At 43.3% G+C, this 23,193-nt stretch overlaps 2 protein-coding genes across 10 annotated transcripts in view; one reads left to right on the plus strand and one right to left on the minus strand.

Annotated features, from left to right (window-relative positions):
* Positions 1 to 17,332, minus strand: part of PREPL (prolyl endopeptidase like) — a 54,377-nt gene extending 37,045 nt beyond the window's left edge. Inside the window, exons 1-2 of one of the 8 annotated variants that reach the window (XM_062209364.1) lie at positions 16,939 to 17,040; positions 14,440 to 14,959 (exon numbers count right to left, since the gene is read on the minus strand). In XM_062209364.1, coding sequence (XP_062065348.1) covers positions 14,440 to 14,658 — 219 coding nt within the window. In that variant the 5' untranslated portion in view covers positions 14,659 to 14,959; positions 16,939 to 17,040. The other 7 variants (XM_062209366.1, XM_062209367.1, XM_062209363.1 and 4 more) reach the window with 7 other exon arrangements.
* CAMKMT (calmodulin-lysine N-methyltransferase) overlaps positions 16,660 to 23,193 on the plus strand; it is a 467,624-nt gene continuing 461,090 nt past the window's right edge. For both annotated transcript variants that reach the window (XM_062209372.1, XM_062209373.1), the window contains exon 1: positions 16,660 to 16,913. In XM_062209372.1, the coding sequence (XP_062065356.1) occupies positions 16,776 to 16,913 (138 nt within the window). In that variant the 5' untranslated portion in view covers positions 16,660 to 16,775. The remainder of the gene's footprint in view (positions 16,914 to 23,193) is intronic.

Genomic DNA, 23,193 nt, shown 5'->3' on the forward strand with positions numbered 1-23,193 from the left:
TAGGACATTCTAGGTCATGGAGCTGGGCGCTCTCACTTTTTAGCACCTGTTCTGAGAACCATGGCCAACATAAAACTAAAGGCAATAGATCTGGGTCTCATGCTTGTCCTTTTATTTTATATTACTGAATAACTTTTTTCTGAGTCAGAAATCCCAATCAGCTGAACTTATCTGAACCAAAATAATTCAGAAACCAGAATTTGTGACTTCCTCTTACTGTGCAATGTGTAGCAATTCAAGCTTTATAATTTCTGAAAAGGAATTACTCCCATGGAACTTGAGATTTTACATAGTGTTCATAAGCTATTCCAAGTTGTTTTGGGTTTTGTTCTGTCCCATCATCTTGGGACTCTGAATGCTTTAAGTTTCATTTTCACTCCCAGCTAGCATTATCTTGAAGGTACATAACTAAAGGTATCCATTTCCACCAAGCATCTTAATACTTTAATACTCCAGTTGTTTAAAGAACATATATGTACCTAATGAAGGGGAACTAAGGAACGCTTCATCTTTAACTATTAAGAAGACTACAGGTGAGTATCAACCATGAGTGGAAAAAAAGGAGCACTCCTTCTCACCTTCCCACTGGCCCTTAACAAAACTATTTTAACAATGGAAGTTGTTATAAAATAGGAGAATGGAATGTGTAACTTTATTATGACAAAAAGGCTGAAATTTAAAGACAGAAAACAATAGCAAATTAGAAAACTCCAGCAGCCTTTTAGAGATGGTGCTATTATTAAGTGGCTAACTCTAAGGCAGAGCAGGAAATCTTGTGCCAGAGAGTCAGGAAGTCCTCAGGGTTAAGCAGATATGTCAAATGGATGCAAAGCTAGGTTTGAAGGGATTCCTTCTGGTTACATTTGGGATAACTCGAGCATTAGAAAGAATTATGACTGTAATTAGTTATAATACATTGGGGGAAAAACAAGTATCAGAAAAACCAAAAGATAAAGGGGGGAAAAACAAGAAAGGATCTACCCCTCTTTATAAAATATCAGCTCCATGTGCATTAAAAATATTACAAAATAATATACCAAGCACCCAGTAAAAACAACTGATCATCGACAGTTCTAAACTGAGTTACACAATATTCACAGAATACCAAAGTATGGTATTGAGTATCCTTTACTCAAAACACTGGGACTATATTGTTTCAGATTAGATTTTTTTTTTTTTTCATTTTGACATACTCATATACATGTTCTCTAGCAGCATTCCTAATCAGATAATCTGAAATTCAAAATTCTCCAAAATCAAAACCTTTGAGTGCCAACATGATGTTCAAGAAGTTCCAGATTTTATAGCATTTTACAGATTTTACATTTTCAGATTTCATCTTAGGGCTGCCCAACCTCTATTACTGTGCAGATTACCTACAGATTGACAAAGGGAATAAAATTAAGTCCCTTTAACAATGGTTAAGAATTATGAATTATAGCGGCAGGTATCTTGGCATGGCGGGTAAAGCCACCATATGGGCACCGATTTGTGTCCTGGCTGCTCCACTTTCCATCCAGCTACCTGCTAGTGACCTGGGAAAAGCAGTCGAGGACGGCCCAAATGCTTGGGTTGCTGCCACCCGGATGAAGCTCCTAGCTTAAGTCTGGCTCAGCCCTGGCTGTTGAAGCCACTTGGAGAGTGAACAGCAGATGGAAGACCTCTCTTCTGTAACAGTGACTTCCTTTTTTTTAAGATTTATTTTAAAGTCAAGAGTTAGAGAGAGGCAGAGGCAGTTATCTCCCATATGATGTTTCACTCCCCAAAGAGCTGCAGCAGCCAGAGCTATGCCAATTTGAAACCAGGAGCTTCTTTTGGGTCTCCCATGTGGGTGCAGGGGCCCAAGGACCTGGGCCATCTTCTACTGCTTTCCCAGGCCATAATGGAGAGCTGGATCGGAACCGGCGCTCATATGGTATGCCAGCATTGCAGACAGCGGTTTTACCTGCTACACCACAGTACTGGCTTCAACAATGACTTTCAAATAAATCAATCTTAGGAAAAAAAAACCTTTGCCAAAATAGGATATATGTGTATGTACATAATATTTACATATGAAATAAATGTGGTAAAATGTTAAAAACTGTCACATCCTAAAATCTAAAAAATAAAATTAAAAAAAGAAAAATAACAATAGCCGGACTTTAAGTTGTATAATATTGTAAAGGATTTTACTTGATTTTTCTTAAAATATTAATTTATAGCATTTTACACTTAATAAAAATCCTGAAATGGTATGAAAACCACATTGAAAACAACAACAAAACAATGGTTAAGAAATAGCAGCTAAATGGGGCTGGCACTGTGCTGCAGTGGGTTAAGCCACAGTCTACGTCACAGGCATCCCATTGGAGCCTGTGAGTCCTGGCTGCTCCATTTCCAATCTAGCTCCTGCTATTGTGCAGAAGATGGCTCAAGTACTTCTGCCCCTGCCATCCATGTGAGAGACCAGGATGGAGTTCTGGACTTCTGGATTTGGCCTGGCCTAACCCTGTATGTTGTGGCCATCTGAGGAGTGGAAGATCTTTGTCTGCCTTTCAAATAAATAAATCTTAAGGTAAACAAAACAGTAGTTATCACTAACTAAATTAATATCAGTTAACAGTGGGGCACCTAGACATGATATGTTTCCTGATATTAAGTAATATGAAATGCTTCAATTTAAGAAAGAGAAAAGGGGGCCAGTACTGTGGCACAGTAGGTTCACCATCCTCTGCCTGCGGCACCAACATCCCATACGGGTGCTAGTGACCTGGGAAAAGCAGTGGAAAAAAGAGGAAAAGATTCTCTTCTGATCCAGCTCTCTGCTATGGCCTGGGAAAGCAGTAGACGGCCCAAGCACGTGGTACCCTGAACTTGCATTCGAGACCTGGAAGAAGCTCCTGGCTCTTGGCTTCGTATTGGCTCAGCGCCAGCTGTTGTGGCTACTTGGGGAGTGAATCAGCGGATGGAAGACCTTTGTCTCTCCCTCTCCCTGTAACTCTACCTCTCAAGTAAAATCTTAAAAAAAAGAGTAAAAATCTAAAGGAATAGAAGGAAATACATGTTTCAATGAAGTTGTTAAAATAGAAACTAGAGAGACTCAGCCAAATAGAGTTGGTTCTTTCAGAAAATAAAAATGAATAGCAATATTGATAAGAAAAAAATGACATAAGAAACAGTAGCAATGAAAAAGATGGCCAACGTGTTTGGGCTATGGCATCCATGTAGGAGACCCAGGTAGAGCTCCTGGTTCCTGGCTTCCACCTGGTCCAGCCCAAGCTACTGTGGCCTTCTGGGGAGTGAACTGGTGGATGGAAGAGCCTACTTAACCTTCTATGCCACAGCGCCAGCCCCTAAAATTTGAGCTATATTTGTAAATGGATTGTTATTTAAAAGTACTATTGGCCGGCGCTGCGGCTCACTAGGCTAATCCTCCACCTACGGCACCGATATCCCGGGTTCTAGTCCCGGTTGCTCCTCTTCCAGTCCAGCTCTCTGCTGTGGCCCAAGAAGGCAGTGGAGGATGGCCCAAGTGCTTGGGCCCTGCACCCACATGGGAGACCAGGAGGAAGCACCTGGCTCCTGGCTTTGGATTGGCGCAGTGCTGGCTGCAGCGGCCATCAGGGGGTGAACCAACGGAAGACAGACCTTTCTGTCTAACTCTGCCTGTCAAAAAAAAAAAAAAAGTAGCTATTAAACTCAAGAAAGTAATTGTTTCCATTATTTATTGCCTGAAATTTCTCTCCTCCTTTTCTTGAGTCCATTTTTTTGTCCTTCTTACACCACTAACCACTTTGTCAAAGCCACTGAATGGGCCACTGTACTGCAAAGTACACAGTTAATTGTCAGTATTCGTATTTCGTGCCCTATAGCATCATGACACGGTTGATCACATCTTCCTCCTAAAAACTGTCTTCCTCACTCTGCTTCCAGGACATCTCATTCCCCTTGTTTCCCTCCTTTTTCACTGTCTCTCCCTTCAGTCTTCTTAGCTGGTTCCTATTCCACTCTCCAGCTTAACACCGGGGTGGTCAGTGCCCAGTTCCTGGACCACTTTTCTTCACCATCTGCACTAATTTCCCTGGTGATTTCACCAAGTCGTGACCTTAAATGCTATTTATATGTTTAGGACTCCCAAATTTATAACCACCAGAACAAGCTGAACTTGTGTTTACAGCTGACTGCTTAACATTGCTATTTGGATTTCTAGTAGGTATATCAACAATATCCAAAAATCAACCTTACGGTCTTTCTGTATACCATTGTCACCCAAAATCCTACTCTCCAGGCAATCTTTTGTATTTCTAAAAATGACAAAACAAGTCTGCACTGCCAGTGGTTCAAGCTCAAAAGACTTTGAATCTGCTTTGCCTTGCTTTCCTGCCACACCAAGTGAACAGCTTACACCTTTCAATTCTATTTAAGATGTATCCGAATGTGATCATTTCTCTTACCTTGACCTGTACTACTCTGGTGGACCACTGCCATCTCTCCTTTGGATTACAACAAAGCCAAAGTGCTCTCTCTCCTTCTGGTCTTGCCTTCTAGTTAAAGCAGCTAGAGCAAGTCTAGTCAGATTGCTACAACGCAATTCAGAATAGCAAAGATATGGAATCAACTCAAATGCCCATCAACTGAAGACTGGATAAATTATGGGGGGCCAGTGCTGTGGCACAGGTTAATTTTCTGCCTACAGCATCAGCATCCCATATGGACACCGGTTCTAGTCCAGGCTGCTCCTCTTTGATTCAGCTCCCTGCTATTGCCTGAGAAAGCAGTGGAAGATGGTCCAAGAGCTTGGATCCCTGCACCCACATGGGAGACCTAAAAGAAACTCCTGGCTCCTGAATAGCTCAGCTCTGGCCGCTGTGGCCATTTGGGAGTGAACCAGCGGGTGGAAGACCCTTCTCTTTGCCTGTAACTCTACCTCTCAAATAAAATCTTATAAAAAAATTTTTTGGGATATGTACACCATGGAATACTACATAGCAGTTAAAAATATGAAATCCTGGCCAGTGCTGTGGCTTAACAGGCTAATCCTCCGCCTTGCGGTGCCGGCACACCGGGTTCTAGTCTCGGTCGGGGCGCCGGATTCTATCCCGGTTGCCCCTCTTCCAGGCCAGCTCTCTGCTATGGCCCGGGAAGGCAGTGGAGGATGGCCCAAGTGGTTGGGCCCTGCACCCGCATGGGAGACCAGGAGAAGCACCTGGCTCCTGGCTTCGGATCAGTGCGCTGAGCCGGCCGCGGTGGCCATTGGAGGGTGAACCAATGGCAAAAAGGAAGACCTTTCTCTCTGTCTCTCTCTCTCTCACTATCCACTCTGCCTGTCAAAAAATAAAAAAATATGAAATCCTACAGTTTGCAACAAAGTGGGTGCAATTGGAAAACATTATACTTAGTGAAATAAACCAGTCCAAGAAGGACAAATACCGTATGTTCTCCCTGATCTAGGGTAACTAATAGCACCTAAAAAGTAATCTATAAAAGTGAAATTGACATTTTGAGATGTGATGACTCAACAGCCCTTGTCTTGACTTTGAGATTTTTTTTTTTTTTTTTTTTTTTACTCATACTGTTTGTTGAACTCTTAGTATAGGGTTAATCTTATGTGTATCAAGTTAATTGCAAATAGATCTTAGTAAAAGACTGGGAATAGGAGAGGGAGGAGGAAGAAGGGTGGGGGTGAAGGTAGGGTGCAAAGAATCACTATATTTCTAAATTTGTCTTTATGAAATGCATGAAGTTTGTATACCTTAAATAAAAGGTTTCTGGGTTAAAAAAAATAAAAAGATTGTATCATTCCTCTACTGGTTTCCCATCTTGCTCAAGAGAAAAATCAAAAATCTTCCCACTGGGCACCTGCAGCGCCAGCATCTCATATGGGCACTGGTTCGAGTCCCAGCTGCTCCACCTTCTGCTATGGCCTGGAAAAATCAGTAGAGGATGGCCCAAGTCCTTTGGCCCCTGCATCCACGTGGGAGACCTGGAAAAGCTCCAGGCTTCGGAGAGGCCCAGCTCTGGCCGTTGCAGCCATATGCGGAGTCAATCAGCAGATGGCAGATCTCCCTTTCTCTCTGCCTCTGTAACTCTACCTTTCAAATAAGTAAATAAATAAAATCTTACCATATGTTTACTTGGTTCTAAGGCTGTCGCCTCACTACTTTGCTGATAGTACTACATACTAACTACAACACTGTACATTCTAACAATGCTCAGTTACTCCAACCGAGCCACACCGGCCTCCTTGATGTTTAATGTAACAAGCATGCCCTCACCTCAGTTTTTGATACACTGTTGTGCCTTCTGCCCAGTAAGTCCTTCAAGTTATTGCTCAAATGTCACCTTCTCAGCTGGGTCTTCCCTAACCATTTTAGTCAAGTAACAACCCTCCCTCTCCCCACACTGCTCGTTTCTCCCTTTCCTGTACCTATCACTTCTGACATTTTGCTTTTCCCTCATGTACTTTATTCTTTTTCTCCGTTCTTCCAAGTAGGATAAGCTCCATGAAGACAGGGATTTCTATTTTATTGACTGCTATATCATCAATGACCAGAATGGTGCATATATAGTTTAATGGTTCAACGAAAGTTTGCTGAGCTGAAACACAAAGCTCAAATCATAAAATTTAAGATGACCCATTTAACAAAAGTCATCATAAAGTCATAGGATACAGAGAAAATAACTACAGCACATATAAGAGAAAGAAACATGTTAAAAACTCCCAATCAGTATGCAAAAGACCAACTCATTAGAAAAAATGGTCCAAGTATTCACACGAATAAGCAATTCAGGAAGACAAAAATCCTCAAGATCAATTAAGATAAAAGATGCTTACTTCTTTATTGATCAAGGTAATGACAATTAAGTAACACTGACATACTATTTATCTGTCAGAAGGCCAAAAATGAAAAGGTCTGAAATACCAAGTGTTTTCCAGGATACAGAGTTCCACCTTTCATTCATTCCTAATTTGAATGTCTGTTAATACTATCAATTGAGAAATTAACTTAACAAGAAACATTAGGATGTGTACACAATCAGAAATTTCAATTCTAGGGATATACTCTAGAAACAATCTAACACTTATACAGTGAGGAGATACATGTAAGACGGTGGTTTGCAGCGGTTTTTACATGTTTGTTCACAGAAAATGAATTGTGCTATAAAATACAAAGCAATACTACTTAACAGCTGCAAAAAATGAACTAGAGATTCATGTATTATGTAGACACTCAAAGTAATGTCCAGAAAAACAGTAAGTCAAACAGTTGTATAAATATCTATATAGTGTTTCCAAACACAATAATGGGCTGGTGTTATAGCACAGTGGGCTAAGCTGCTTCCTGCAATACTGGCATGCCAAATCAGAGCACCAGTTTGAACCCTGGTTGCTCCACTTCCAATCCAGTGCCTGCTAATGCACCTGGGAAAGCAGATGTCCCAAGTGAGCAGGTCCTTGCCACCCACGTGGGAGTCCTAGATGAAGTTCCAGGCTCCTGGCTTCACTATGGAGCAGCTGTGGCCATTGCAGCCAGTTGGGGAGTGAACCAAGGGATGAAACATCTCTTTTCCTGTCTCGCATGCTCTGTCACTCTTTCAAATAAATCTTTTTTAAAAAAACCCAAACATAAGACTAAATATTACCTGTGAGTACAAATACACATGTAATTTATACACAAAAATGTACAGAAGCAGACAGGAGTCTTCAAATACATGTTATTTTCTTAGATAAGAAAAAAGTCACACTGACTATTAGATACATAGGTAGTTGTTATTCTGTATATATTTGTAATACTTTATACTAAAAGGAATTAAAAAAAAAAGGTACTGTGAATCAGGTTAACTGAGGTCTAGTTCTAACTCTACTAATTTTCTTATTCAACCTTAAGCACTGTGGCTTTAGCTTCCTCATTGGTAAAGAAAAAGCTCACACACATCCTGATTTTAAAACTTACTATAATGCTACCATCATAAGGAAAGAAATATAGATCAATGGGATAGAACTTGGAGTCCAAAAATAAACCTTTGCATTTATAGGCAATTGACTATCAAATCCAAAGATAATTCAATGAGAAAATAATGAGCTTTTTAGCAGATGGTGCTAACTGGATGTCCAAAAGCAAAAAAATAAAGTTTAGCTACTACTCGCAAACCATGTGCAAAAGAAAACAAAATCAGATCACAGGCAGTGGGTGTTGGGCCTAGGGGTTAATACACTGTGTCCAACTGGAGGGCCCAAGTTCCATTTCTGGCTCTGGCTCCTAATTCCAAGCTTCTCAACGACGAAGACCGAGAGGCAACGGTGATAACTCAAGTAACTGGGTCCCTGCTACCCATGTGGGAGAAGCCTGATTGAGTTCTAGGCTCTCAGCTCCAGCCCCAGAAATGGTGGGCATTTGGGGCGTGAACTATAGGTGGCAGCTCTCTCTTCTCCAAAAAAAAGATCACAGTTCCAAAGAATGAGCTCAGAAGAGATGATTTCTGGTAACTTTTTTTTCCACTAAAACTTATGGTTATATTTTTAAAAATTTCATTAACTATTATTTAATAAACATTGCTTATCTATTATGTGACAGTTACATTATGTGCTGGATAAGATACATGTAATAAAATCCTGTCATTAAAAGCCTCCCAAAATAATGATCAGATAAGAAAAGGTTAAAATGATGTAATTACGTCACACAGAAGTAAATATAGTTTGTGTCTTCAATTACTAACAACTTTCCCAAATTTCAGACTCAGCCGAACACTGTTGTAATTTCCACTTTAGTAGGAAGTTATATTTATATATTCTCCTTTCTCAGTCTTAAAATCTGAATAACAGCCAGGGCTACACATGTGAAAAAAGTCCACTTGAAAAATGAAGATGAGGGGCTGGTGCTGTGGTGTACTGGGTGAAGCTGCCACATGGGTGCCAGCATCCCACATGGGTGCTGGTTCATGTCCCAGCTGCTCCACTTTTGATCCAGCTTTCTGGTATGGCCTGGGAAAGCCAAAGATGGCCCAGTCTTTGGGCCCCTGGACCCACATGGGAGACCCGGAAGAAGCTCTAGGCTCCTGGCTTCATATCGTTCCAGCTCCGACCATTGAGGAGTGAACCAGCAGATCAGACTCACTCTCTTTCCCTGCTTCTCTGTAACTCTGCCCCTCAAGTAAATAAAATAAATCTAAAAAAAAAAAAAAGAGAGAGAGAGAGAGAGAGAGAGAGAAGTGAAGATGATCCAGACATGTTTTAGAATTTTGTGGTTTGGGACTGTTGTTAACATGTTAACAGGTTTGCCTCTACCTCTATCCATATTTAAAAAAAAAAAAAAAAGCAAAACAAAAAAACCAAACTTCAGTTTTGTAAGAAGCCTTTGGGCTGCAGAACCCAGATGAAAGATTATCATCCTACACATTCTAATCTTCCATTAAATGTCTCAGAGAAAAAGCAATCATTAATATTGAACTTCACTCCATTCTTATGGTCTTGTTTAGGCTCTTCACTCTTCTGAGTTACTGGCAGGGTTTCCTACTTTCAATCTGTTCTCTGCAACTGTCACAATGCATTTTCTAAAATGCAAATCTGGTTGTGCCTACATTTTTCAATAGCATTCAGCTGCTTTTAGCAGGCAGTTCAGATTTCTTGGGAGATTTTACAAAAGTACTTGTAAATGATTTGACCCTGCTCACCTTCTGACTCATCTTCGACCACTTTGGCTACATTACTTGGAGGCATGCACACTTTACTACACTAGTTGCAGGGAGGCACACCTCAGAACTTTCATATAGCTGCTGCTTCTACCTGGATCCTTGGACTTTAGATCTCGCTTGTTACTTCCTAAGAAAGAGTGTTTCTTTTTTAAAAAAAGGTTTACTTATTTGAAAGGCAAAATGAGACAGAGTGAGTGACCTTCCATCTGCTGGTTCACTTCCCAAATGCCCACAACAGCCAGGGTTGGGCCAGGCTGAAGCCAGGAGCCAGGAACTCCATGTAGATCTCCTAAGTAGGTGGCAGGGACTCAAGCACTTGGGCCATCATCTGCTGTTTTCCCAGATGCATTAGCAGGAAGCTGGACAGGAAGCCAAGCACCAAGGACTGGAATCAGCATTTAGCTGGGTTGCCAGTGTCCTAAGCAGCTGCAGGGTATTTCTAAACATGGTAACCAAAATAACCTCTCAGGTCGTTACATTTAATCAAAACTCTAAAACAGGAGAAAGAAATAGTCACATAGTAGTGAATAGGATTAGGAAATAGTAATATAAAGGTCATGAATGGGAAACAGTTATGTTCTTTAATCTGGGAGATGACCACTGTGGCTTAACCAAAGTAAATGGGGGCAAAGTAGCATGCAATGAGAGAGGGGCTAGATCTTGCATGACTGTGGAGGCCATGATTAGAAAACTGGATTTTCTAGTAAGTTCTGGAAGGGTTTTAAGCTGGGGAGTAATATTACTTCATTTGTATTTTAAGATCATTCTTTTGATTGTATGCTAAATGGACTGGAAGGGAACAAGAGGGTAGGCAAATAGGAGTTTTTCCCAGCAGTCCAGGTAAAAGATAACTAGAGTGGTAACGATAAAGATTGAAAAATACGGCAGATTCAACACATAGCTCAGAGGTTGATGTAGTACTTCTAAAAGGGTATCATACATGATATATATATGTGAACTTATTAGAATAAGGAGAACACCAAACCAGTGATTCCTGAATATCATCCTTTGGGATGAGACAAGCTGGTTAAACTCAATATGGCAAAAATCACAAAACCAGTTTGGCTTTCTTGTCAATGGAAGTGATGGCAGGGAAAAGGAATGGGAAGAATAAACAGTTTTTTCCAGTGTTCCAGCTTGAACAGCTGAATACACAGCGGGGAGATATAAAAGAGTTGACTTTCAACCGGGAGCAGAATTTCAAGCTGGACAGTTTGTCCCAGAAGCCAGTGCCATGTCCAGCTGGAGACTGTTGGGCAAAGGGCAAATATTGTGTAGCTCAGAGGAAGAGTCTGGCATGAAGAAATAATTGCTAGGGTACTTAAATCCTGTGATAAGATTACTTGGGAAAAAAGTAGAGAATAGAGGGCCAGGAGCATCTACATGTAGAGGTAAAGTTGGATCTGAGGTAAGAGGGAAGTGTGGAGACATGACGCCCAAAGGAAAGAGTGTCTCAGGGAAGACTGGTCAGGGCCATCAGACCTGCCAAGAGGGTTGGTGAAAGAGAAGTATCTACTGGGTAGGAATAGGTAACACCTTTGGTGACACCAATAGAGATTTTAATGAAGGAGCAGATTAAAGAGTACACTAGAATGTGGAGAAACAGCCAATAATGAAGTTGTACCTATAAAGCAGCCCCACTTATGAATTATTATAAAAAAATTGTTGAGACTACAACCTTTTTTGAGTTCTTTGCTAAAATTTTTCTCCTTTCCCAGTGGTGTTTGGAATCCATAAGAATTCGAAGAAATTCAAAGAATCAAAGGATTCTAAGAATCTGATTGGTACAAATCACAGCTCAAAGTCCAGTGCATAAGACAGCTGCCGACTTATTAGGAGATTGGTACAGGGACTGCTCATCTGTAGAAACAGGCAAAAGACACACCTAACTGAAGGATTTAGTCCTCTCTCGATTTTACTTTTCATATCTTGTTCAAATTAATATGATCAAAGATTTTAGGAATTATTTTTGCGGGCAGCGCAGGATTATAAGAAATGTGGTATCTGATTTAATGCTAGTCTGGCTGGCACCTGGGTCTCATAGAGTAAGTTCATCTTGCCATCTATCCAACATAACGTGCGAGGTTAAGCTGCTTGCCAATAAGAATTTTGGCCCTGAATTAGTTTGATTAGGTTTAAATCAACAACACTAGGTCGCCAGGTATCTCCAATTTCTAAATACAGGTCTACTGTTAGTGGCTAGGCGTTTCAGAATTCCCTGAGGAACTTTAATAAAACAGATCCCTAGGTCTCCATCAGAGATTCTCACCCAGTGGGGCGAGATTCATGAATTGACATTTCTAAAAAGCTCCTCAGAATTTCTGGATTACAGCCATCAGTACTGAAGATTCCAAATTTACAGGTGATACTCTGATGCTAAGGTAACAAGGCAGAGGTAGACAATCATAAAATGTCAGCACTTGGAAGACTTTTAGACAATGCTAAATTCAAGCTCGTCACTTTAAGTCAGGAAAATTAATAAGAATCCTGACCAGTTCACAGTCACACCAATTTTTTTTATGTGTGTATATGTGTTTATATAAAATCTTGTCTTGCATTCCTATTACACATGCTGTTTTTGTTCCTAAGTTAACTTAGCGAGTTAGTTAACCTTACGTTAAGCAGACATTTTAATTTGCCTAAAGACACTAACTACCTTTTCTACTTTATCGGAACCTGTGAGAGTAGCCAAAGCTGAAACTCAGTAGACGCTGGCTAAAAGAATGAACTGTGCATCCTGGCTGGGGGTCTCTCCACAGCTGTAGACTATCTTTACAAAGCTTCCCCAGGTCTCAGTGATCAGAGGACATTCCAGCTCCTAGACCGAATCACGTCCCCGAGAAATGGCTGACTGCCAATCAGAAATGGCTGATTTTATCAGAGAAAGGAATTACAAAAGAGGTACTCTTAGAGTCACTGAGTCAGATAAAAGTTTCTGGGTACTGGGAATCTGAGAGAGAGAGAGATTTGAAAATCTGTCTCAGAGACAAATGGAAGGAAAAAAAAGTCAACCTCCTTTAGAGTGTGAGCTCACCTCACAGCTGTTACCCTGATGGCAGTAATTCCTGCCTACTATTTATAAGCTAAGAGTTAACAGCACAAGATGATGCACTATTCTAAACACAATACAAAATAAAACCATCTCCAAGTCCAGAATTTGGTCCAGTAGGTAAAACTTAAACAATTTTATTGTTCTAAAATAAGCATGTGGAGGGAGAAAAAAACCACAAGAAATTTAAAAAGATCAAGATGAAATTAAAAGATGTAAGGATTTTTAAGTGAATCAAGTAAGAAAGTGTTCAACTGAGGCAAGGTGCCATAAAAGGTAAGCAATTTCAAAGACCCAAACACAAGAATCTAGGGCAGCCACAGGACTAACAGATAAAAAGTTACAGGCAAAACAAAAAAGCACACTGACATACCAGAGGTATGAGCTAGGAAAAGAGAAAACGCTGGGTAAAAGCCAGAGCCACGGTGAGACTAAAGTTTTAGAGAAGCAGCTGCCCATCATTCAATCGACACACACATGGATTAAAATGTGGTTTAGGCATACAATGAAATATTATTCAGCTTAAAAAGGACTGCAGTTCTGATATGTCCTCAACATGGATGGACCTTGAAACCATTAGGCTAAGAGAACCAAACACAAAAAAAGGATGAATATTTCATAGTTCTACTTATGTGAACTAGCTAAAACAGGCAAATCTAAACCGAAAGAAAGTAGATGAGAGGGACTAGGGGTTGAGGCAAAGGGAGGGCGGAGTTATTGTCTAACAGACACATTTTGGTGGTGATGACAGTGTTTTGGAAACAGTGGTGATGGTTGCAAAACAGTGTGAACGTTAGGTGATACCACTAAATTGTACACTTAAAATGGCTAATTTTATATTTTATCACAAAAATATATTCTTACAATTAAGAGGAAGTCCCAACAGACTAAATGAAAAATCAGTATGAAACAAAAATTAAACTGGTAAGATAAAGTACAATATAACAAAAACAACTTACATTTAAACCTGAAATTAAAATAGCTTAATTTCAAATAAGTAGGAGGGCCATATAATTTATCATTCTAACCAGGATATTTTGAGGAAAGGAGAACACTATTAATAATTGCAAAGTGACAACAGGTGTAGACTGGGACCATCCCAGGCAGCCCTGAGTATGTGACTGCTTGTATTAGGGCTTTCAGGTCCCCCACTGTCTTATTAAAGATCCAAATGGTTTATGGTTTTTGCTTTAACAGAGAAATAACATACAGTTATATAGCTTTTAGTGAAGTTTACTAGTTTGGGATTCATAAGACACTTGGCGTATTATTAATTTCTATCAGGAGCTGTAAATTGGCATTTAGTCGTTTCAGAAAGCTGGATTATATTTGGGAACCCAGTGGCAAGCACATGAAGGAAGCCCTGAGGAAAGTCACTTTCTGTAAGTCTACGTTTTTGTATTTTACATTAGAGACCTATAAATATGTATGAGGGATCTTTTAAAAGTTCTTGGAAAATATGCATGATGAAATAGCTGTGCATGAACTTCTAAATTTTTGTACCATAAAAATGTTTTAATCCTATTTTTCCATGAACTTTCTCTGAAGTACCCACATAGATATTTTCATACTGATATTTTGTACAATTGAGTCTGAAAATTTTAAAAAATCAAATTAGATTTATAAAATTAGTAGCTCTGATCATCTACGCATTTATTTTTAAGCTAAAATTGATCTTAATGTCCTACAAATAGGTTAACTTCAACAGTCCATACCTTATGCGAGAAGCTCCGCCTTGGGATGTTTCTTGCTAACTCTGAGATCTTGGGTTTACTCTGCAGACACTCGTTTAGGTGGTACTTTCTCAGTTTTACTCTACTATAATAGTGATCAGCGAAGGGACAGTGATTCAAATGCTGCTTCTGCATGCACTTCCCAAGGCGAGGAACACTATACATGAAAGCTCGGAGAAATAACTGGGCCTTCTGCTGCATGGCATCAAAGTCCCTGGTGTCTGCTCCCTTTGGGGCTGCCAGCACATGAACGCTTCCCAAGGTATACTGCACAGCAGTGGCTTCTCAGAGTCCCTAAGATCTGCGGTTCTTAGCCCTCCCCTTCAGGGCCTGGCCCCTTCAGTTATCAAACATTGGTAGCAGCTGCTAGGACAGGTAAGTCTAACACCTGTGTAAACTAACGTCTCACGCAAATCATACTTCTTGGCAGCTGTGACTTAAGTGTCTCGTGTGAAGTCAATTCTATCAAGCACCACTGATTCTCCAACACATAGGGGGCAAACTAAAACAACAGAAAACAAGAAACAAAACAAAAATTTACAAGTAAATACACAGACTTAATGGAGCATCCAAGGAGTTTTCAGGGGTTTAACAGGTGTAATTCTGAATTTATCTCTGGTACCTAAATGGATGAAAAACTGGAAAAACCTAATTACTACACGAACACGGGGCAGGAGAGATTAATAGTTGCTGAGTGTTGGCTACATGCCAGAGACTTTCATCTAATTGAAACTTCACATAACTTGATAAAGGAGCTATTACGATTCACATTACAGGTGAGCAAATTGGCTCTTGGTGGTTTAAGTAACCCCACCAGATCTCCTGGGCAGTAAGCAGTATGGGAAAAAAGTCCAATCTGGCTTCATACTGGACACTAACGTTAAACAGGTATTCAGCTCTTAAAAAAAAAAGAGAGACTAAAAAACATGGCGAGATGCATAAATGAAATGTGAAGGCGTCTCGACCCTGCTGGGTGGTGGGTTTTAATGGACCCGATAGCTAGTAAATCAGAGACCCAGGTTCACATGTGGCTCCTGCACTTAACCATGTCTCTGGGCCTCGGTGTCTCCACCTGTAAAGTAATGACATCATTTACCTTCCCGGGTTGTTGGCTGTAAGAATAAAACGATAACTTATGGTAAACTTCAATACAGTGTCCGGTAGGAGAGGAACCACCGAGGCAGCTGCACACTGCTGAACCACCCAAGTCGTCCATAAAACGCCCCCAGGTAGCAAAGGCGGACGGCGGCGTCGCCGCGACGCCCTCGCCCCCCCACCCGGGTCTTCTGTGTCGCAGCAAAGCAGCGGGAGAGTTGGGCTGCGGAGCAGCAGGCGATGCTAGCAAACAGGAAGGAAGGAAGCAGAGGGGCCCCTGACAACCGGGGTCTGCAAAGGCCCTAGATCACCACATCTGCCACCCGCGTCTCCATCACGCACCCGCAGACCGCCCGGCAAGGCTAGGGACGGGGAGGGGGCAGACAAACGGGTGTCCCCAAGGGAACCTATTCGTTTTTCCTGGGCAACCTTGCACCCAGAAATGGGAAGGTCTGAGTGCGAGAGGGAGTGGTACTAGGGAACCCACAGTCAAGGGACAAGCGTCAAAAAGCGGGGACCCATGGGTTGCGGGGTAGCTGGATGAAAAGGGAAGAGACATCCCCCCCCCCCAGCACAGCACCCCCCCCATACGTACGCAAGTTGAAAGTGAGTCTGGCTCGCGACACAAACCAGTGAAGGCAGGTCGGAGAACCTGAAGCTCTCAGACAGCAACAGCTGCGCCCACAACCCCGTCCAGCCGAAGTCTGCGTGCTGCAGCCCGCAGAGCGACAACCTATCCAGAGCAGCCCCGCGCTGGTTTGCAGCACGCCGGCTTACGTAACCCCTATGTAGCACGAGCTCTAAGCAGATTTCGCCATCTTTGTTGTGGTCATGGAGCGGCTTTTCCCTCCCTAGGCTATACAATCTTCAAAGATATGAGACTTATAATAAAGAATTGCTAGTCTTCTGAGCTCTAGAAGAACTAGGAGGGTAGAAAACAAGGAGAAACAGCGTCCTATTTGCTCGGCCACCGCTCCCTTACCACCTGGCGTGCCCTCACTCAAGATGGCCACCTGCAAAAATGGTGCAATGACGTATCGGCGCTGCTCTGGTTGTCAAGGAGACGCGAATACCGGAAATGCGGAATTCGGGGAGGGCGCGCGCGCGCAAGAGCCTTGGAAGAGAGGCCGGCCATCACAGGTCCTGACAGGGAAGAAGTAGGCAGGTCCTGACAGGGGAGAGCTGTGGTGGCTGCACATCCGCGTATAGGCGGGTCCAGTGAGATGGAGTCCAGTGTCACGGACAGCGGGGCTGGCGAAACTGAGCGAGCCACGGGTGGGGACTCGGACATTGGCGGCGCCGCTCAGGGGTCACCAGTCTCGACGCCCCTGGGAGCTGCCCGGTGGAAGCTCCTGCGGCAGGTAAGGGAGAGCCCGCTCGCCTCACCTGTGCGTCTGGCCACTCCCCTCACAGGTGCGGGGCCAGCGAGCGAGCGACCGCTGCGCGCTCTCCTGCGCAGCTCCGCTTGTCGGGAGAAGTGCCCTCTTGCTTCACCTGGTGGTCTTTCCAAACAGGAGGACTTCAGTGGGGTTGGGCGGCTCGGGGAGCAGCCATGGGGAAAGTCGGATCGAAGTAGAAGACCCCTGTCGGGACTTCGGCCGGCGCCGGGGGAACTTTCCGCCTTGCTCGCCAGTCCGCTTCGCGGGCAGCGCTCGGGTCCCGCTTCTGTTCCGTCTCCTTCCCTGCGACTCTGGCTTCTGAACTCCCAGCCTGGTCCCCGGCGGCGGTCCCGCCGGCCCGGCGGCTCTTGGCCGTCGGCGCGGTCGGCTTCCGCGCGATGCCTGGGTGTCTTCCGGGGATGCAGGGAGTGGGCCGGGCTGCCGGCTTCCTCCTCCCCCTCGCCCTCGGAGGGGGACGTTGCACGTTTCTGTTGGCGTTTGAAGCGATCGGCAAGATACTCGTCAGGGTGTGCTGTCTTTACTTGTTAGTGACGAGATCGTCCCGTGCTCCAGGGTTGCTGCTGTTTCTGGTCACTTCGCCCCTATGCAGATTTGACGGAAATTCTGATTTGTGCAAACGCTCCTTCCAAACCGCTGGAAACGAAGACTGTTTATTGGTTCTACACACCAGTGTCATGCCTCTGCCTGAGGTTTCTTGCAGGAAACTTTTCTCAAGACTACACTTTCCGTTTCTTAACTACTTGGAGAAGCATCTCCCAGCTACGGCCCGCCTTGCTGGAGGTCGCACTTTCTGTATTTTGGGGATGGCTTTCTCTGATGTTGTCGCGTTTTTTGCATACTTTGGCCTTTTTGTGTTGATAGGGACTTCGGTGAGATCATTTCTTCGCTGTGCATTGACAGTCTTCTCGAGTATTGATGATCTGGTTTTGCTATTCATGTTATAAATGATAACAAACTACTCTCGTAGATCATTGTTATTGGAACTGTCTGTAGTGAAGTAAACATCTTCTAAGATAGAATTATCGACCGGTGAATAAAGAAGGGCCTTAGATTAGTCATGCACGGGGCCAGCGCTGTGGCCTAGCGGTTAAAGCTGCCCCTGCAGTGCCGGCATCCCATACGGGTGCCATAAGTCGGATGCCTGTTCGAGTCCCAGCTGCTCCACTTCCAATCCAGCTCTCTGCTATGGCCTTAGAAAGCACCAGAGGATGGCCCAAGTGCTTGGGCTCCTGCACCCGTGGGAGACCCGGAGGAAGCTCCTGGCTCCTGGCGTCAGATCCGCCCAGCTCCCTCAGTTTCAGCCATTTGGGGAGTGAACCAGTGGATGGAAGCTCGCTTGCTCACTCTCCCCCCCACCCCCACCCCCGCCTCTTTTGTAGTTCTACCTTTCAAATAAATAAATCTTTAAAAAAAAAGTGAGTCATACACACACTGAGCCTCCTTAATCCAGAAATGTGCAATCTGAATTGCTCCCAAATCTGACACTTTTTAGTGTGACATGAGGCCAGAGTGGAACGTTCCACACCTGACGTGTGACAGTCACAGTGAAAATGCATGTGCAGTAAAAGTATTGTAAAAAGTGATCTTCAGGCTATGTGTATAAGTTATTTATGAAACAGAAATGAATTTCTTGTTTAGACTTGGGTGTCGTCCTCAAGATAGCTTATTAGGTATAAGCAAATATTCCACAATCTGAAATATGAGACACTTCAGGTCCCAAACATTTCAGAAAAGGGAAGGGATGTTCAGCCCGTACCTGTACATCAATGCTGAGATACACACTACTTCTTTTGCTACTCAGTGACACGACTTCACTGTTTCTTAGTACAGTAAAACCTCGAGCTGATCAGCACTTGTATTCACTCTGGGTTGCTGCCAAAGTCAGAAAGTGACAAGTTTCAACTATGGTACCAATTGAACTCCACACATTCTGACATTTCACCTGGTGAATGACTGTTCATCCTTCAGACTCCCATTTCAATTTACTCTTCTGCAAAGCCACCCCCAAATCCTCAGCTGGCAAATCCCTTATCACGTTGTTTTATGATCATTTGATTAGAGTCTGTTTTTTTCACTAGGATAGGAGTTCTCCCTTGGAAAAGATGTATTATTAACCTCCATCCTCTGCACTAGCACAGATCCTAGATAATTGCTTTTTAGTAAATACGATTGTTTGTGGACAGGTTGAGAGTAGGGGTAATTTTTTTTTTTTTTTTGACAGGCAGAGTGGACAGTGAGAGAGAGACAGAAAGGTCTTCCTTTGCCGTTGGTTCACCCTCCAATGGCCGCCGCGGCCGGCGCACCATGCTGAGCCAATGGCAGGAGCCAGGTGCTTATCCTGGTCTCCCATGGGGTGCAGGGCCCAACCACTTGGGCCATCCTCCACTGCACTCCCGGGCCACAGCAGAGAGCTGGCCTGGAAGAGGGGCAACCGGGACAGAATCCAGCGCCCCAACCGGGACTAGAACCCGGTGTGCCGGCGCCGCAAGGCGGAGGATTAGCCTATTGAGCCACAGCACCGGCTAGAGTAGGGATAATTTTTAAGTGGCCCATGGCACCTATTCCTTAGGGTATTATATCAGTTATCTATTGCTGAGTAACAACCAACCACCCCATTGTAATGATATACAACAGTGAGCCTTGATTTATTTATGCATCTGTGGACCACCTGGTTGTGTACTGACATAGGCTGTGAACAACTGAGTGGCTCTGGGCTGCATGCTTGGTCCACATGCCTCTGATTGTTGGACTGGTTGACATGTTCTCATGGTGATGGCAGAAGTGTAAGAGGGCAAGCTCAACCAGTCTTCCCTTGACTGGTTTACCCTCCACATGCCTGTAAGAGCCAGGGTTAGAGCAAGCTGGAGGCAGTAACCAGGAGCTCAGTTTGTGTCTTCTACTTGGGTGACAAGTCCCAAGTACTTAAACCATTATCTGCTGCTTTCCCAGAGTGTGGCACATTAGGAAGCTGAATTGGAAGCAGAGCTGGGATACTCTGATACCAGCTGCAGACATCTGAAGTGGTGTCTTAACCACAGCTTCCAATGTCTGCCCCCCATGGAAACACATGTTAAGTCCCTCTTGCATCCTGTTTTTACATCCTTTTTGTCAAGGTAAGATTCATGGCCAAGTCCAAAGTCAAGGGGCAGGGAAGTATACACTTTCCTTGGACATAGCAAAAGAGGCAAGGAGGAAGTGAATATTTATCTATAATAACATACTCTATCACAATTATTAGACATTTTCAGGCTATTAATTTCTAAAAATGAATGACCCATTCTCTTTTTAATTTTTATTTATTTGAGAGGCAGAGTTACAGAAGGTGGAGGGGAGAGAGAAAGAGAAAGAAGTCTTCCATCCTCTGGTTAACTCTGCAAATGGCCACGTTGGCCAGAGCTGGGCCAATCTGAAGCTTCTTCCGGATCTCCCACGTGGGTGCAGGGCCCAAGCACTTGGGTCATCTTCCACTGCTTTCCCACACCACCAGAATGGAGCTGGATTGGAAGTAGTGCACCTGGGACTCAAATTAGTGCCTATTTGGGATGCTGGTGCCACAGGCAGAGGCTTAACCTACTAAGCCACAGTGTTGGCCCCAACTCATTCCCACATGCACTCAAAACTGGGGAGAATCTAAGCAGTGCTGGAGATACATGGCTCCCTCTCTTTCTTGTGGGGGACATCTTCATAACATCTGTTTCTGTCTTCACACTCGTAATTCTTTTCATGACTCCACAGAGTGCCAGTGCTGTCTCGTGGCCCTTTATGTTAACTGTTCAGTATTTCCTGTGTTTGTAATTTACATTTTTAAGAAATTTGAGAGGCATAGAGATTGAGAGAGAAAGAGCACAGCCCATCTGTTGGTTCATCTCTCAAATGCCTGTAGTGGCCTGCGCTGGGCCAGGTTGACGCCAGGAGCCAAGAATTCAGTTCAGGTCTCATGGGTGTCAGGGACCAACTACTTGACCCATTCCCTGCTACCTTGCAGAGTCTGCATCAGCAGGAAACTGTAACTAGAAGCCAGGGCCAGGTGCTCTGATAGGGGATGCAGGCATCCTAAATAGTTTGACTGCTAAGCCAAACACCTGCCCTTGTAATTCTCATTTTTGAGAGAAAATCTGGTTGACTTAGTTAATCATTTGTGCTCGGTCATGTGATAAGTCTGACATTTTAGTCTAAAGCCTATTTTAATTAGATGAAGCCTGGAAGTCTCTGGGTCAATGGATATTGTTCAGATACAAATGAGGTCATCGTGATACTGTTTACAACATTGAAAAATTAAAAATTAATCTTAAACACAGGATATAAACAATATATATAAATAATATATGAGCCCTTTAACTTGGGGGTGAATTTTTACTGATCTGAATTTAAAGTTATTTTATAGTGATTATTTTCAAAACATTTTTCATCCATTCCAAGGTGGACATTTTAGATTTTAACATATTTGCAATTGGGATTTGTTTTTCAGTTGATGGCATGGTGTAGTCAAATGGAAACATGTTTCAAATAACTTCAAATGAAAGAAAACAAATGGCTCACTTAGTTAATCCTCCCCCTGCTGTGCCGGCATCCCATATGGGCGCTGGTTCTAGTCCCTGTTGCTCCTCTTCCAGTCCAGCTCTCAGCTCTGTGGCCTGGGAGGGCAGCGGAGGATGGCCCAAGTCCTTGGGCCAAGGACCTACATGGCAGACCAGGAGGAAGCACTTGGCTTCTGGCTTCAGATTGGCACAGCACTGGCTGTAACGGCCATTTGGGGAGTGGACCAGTGGAAGGAAGACCTTTCTCTCTGTCTCTCTCTCTCACTGTCTATAACTCTACCTGTCAAATTAAAAAAAAAAAAAAACTTAAAAAAAACTTTGCAGTTTATAAGCAGTAGTATCTTAAAGTCTTTTTTTTTTTTTTAAAGATGTTTATTTATTTGAGAGGTAGAGTTACAGACAGTGAGAGGGAAAGACAGAGAGAAAGGTCTTCCATCCACTGGTTCATTCCTCAAAGGGCCGCAACGGCTGGAGCTGCACTGATCCAAAGCCAGGAGCCAAGAGCTTCTTCCAGGTGCAGGGGCCCAAGGACTTGAGCCATCTTCTACTGCTTTCTCAGGCCATAGCAGAGAGCTGGATTGGAAGAGGAGCAGCCGGGACTAGAACTAGTGGCCATATAGGATGCCAGCATCTCAGGTGGAGGATTAACCTACTGTGCTACAGCAAAGGCCCCAGTGTCATAAAGTTTATGAAAAAGTCATAGGGAGACAAGACTTTTTTTTTTTTCTTTTTGAGGAAAAACACTAAAGATGGTTGACTATCAGAAAAACATTTCCCTATGAGTAACTAAAATTATTACCAACAGAACCTGCTATACTATAGAAGACCTGTTACCTGGATTGGTTAATTGAAGAAGTTGGTTAAAGAGGTGTATTGTAAAAATGAATTCTAAAGTGAAGTTACAGGGACCTGTGTTATAGTGCAGCAGACTGAGCCACCATTTCTGATGCTGGCATCCCATATCAGAGTGCTGGTTCAAGTCCCAGCTTGTTCCACTTCCCACCTGGCTTCCTGCTAGTGTGCTTGGGAAGGCAAGTACTAAGGCCTTTACCACCTGGTTGGGAATCCTGGATGGAGCTCCTGGCTCCTGGCTTTGGCCTGGCCCACCCCTGGCTGTTACGGCCTTTTGGGGAGTGAACCATTGGTTGGAAGATCTCTCTGATCCTGTCTCTGTCAATCTACCTATTCAATAAATAAATACACAAATAAAACTTAAAAAAGTGGTGAAATTACAATCTGAGTGCTAAGTCCTTTTTGATGTCTATAATTGGTCTCTACGTTTTTACAGTTGGCTTCCCACACCTAAAGTTTCTATTTTTAAAAATTTTTTTAAAAAGATTTTATTTATTTATTTGAGAGGTAGAGTCATAGACAGAGAGAAGGAGAAACAGAGGGAAAGGTCTTCCATCTGTTGGTTCACTCCCCAAAGACCACAATGGCTGGAGCAGGGCCAATTCAAAGCCAGGAGCCAGGAGCTTGTTCCAGGTCTCCCATGTAGGTGTGGGGGCCCAAGTACTTGGGCCATCTTCCATTGCTTTCCCAGGCCATAGCAGAGAGCTGGATCAGAAGAGGAGCAGCTGGGACATGAACCAGTGGTCATAAGGGATGCTGACACTGCAGGCGGAGGCTTAACCTACTACACCACAGCACTGACCCCATAAAGTATCAATTTTTAAGTACGGAATCTTTATCAAGCAAATTTC

This window comes from Lepus europaeus, chromosome 13 (genome assembly GCF_033115175.1).
Source record: "Lepus europaeus isolate LE1 chromosome 13, mLepTim1.pri, whole genome shotgun sequence".
Classification (NCBI taxonomy): domain Eukaryota; kingdom Metazoa; phylum Chordata; class Mammalia; order Lagomorpha; family Leporidae; genus Lepus; species Lepus europaeus.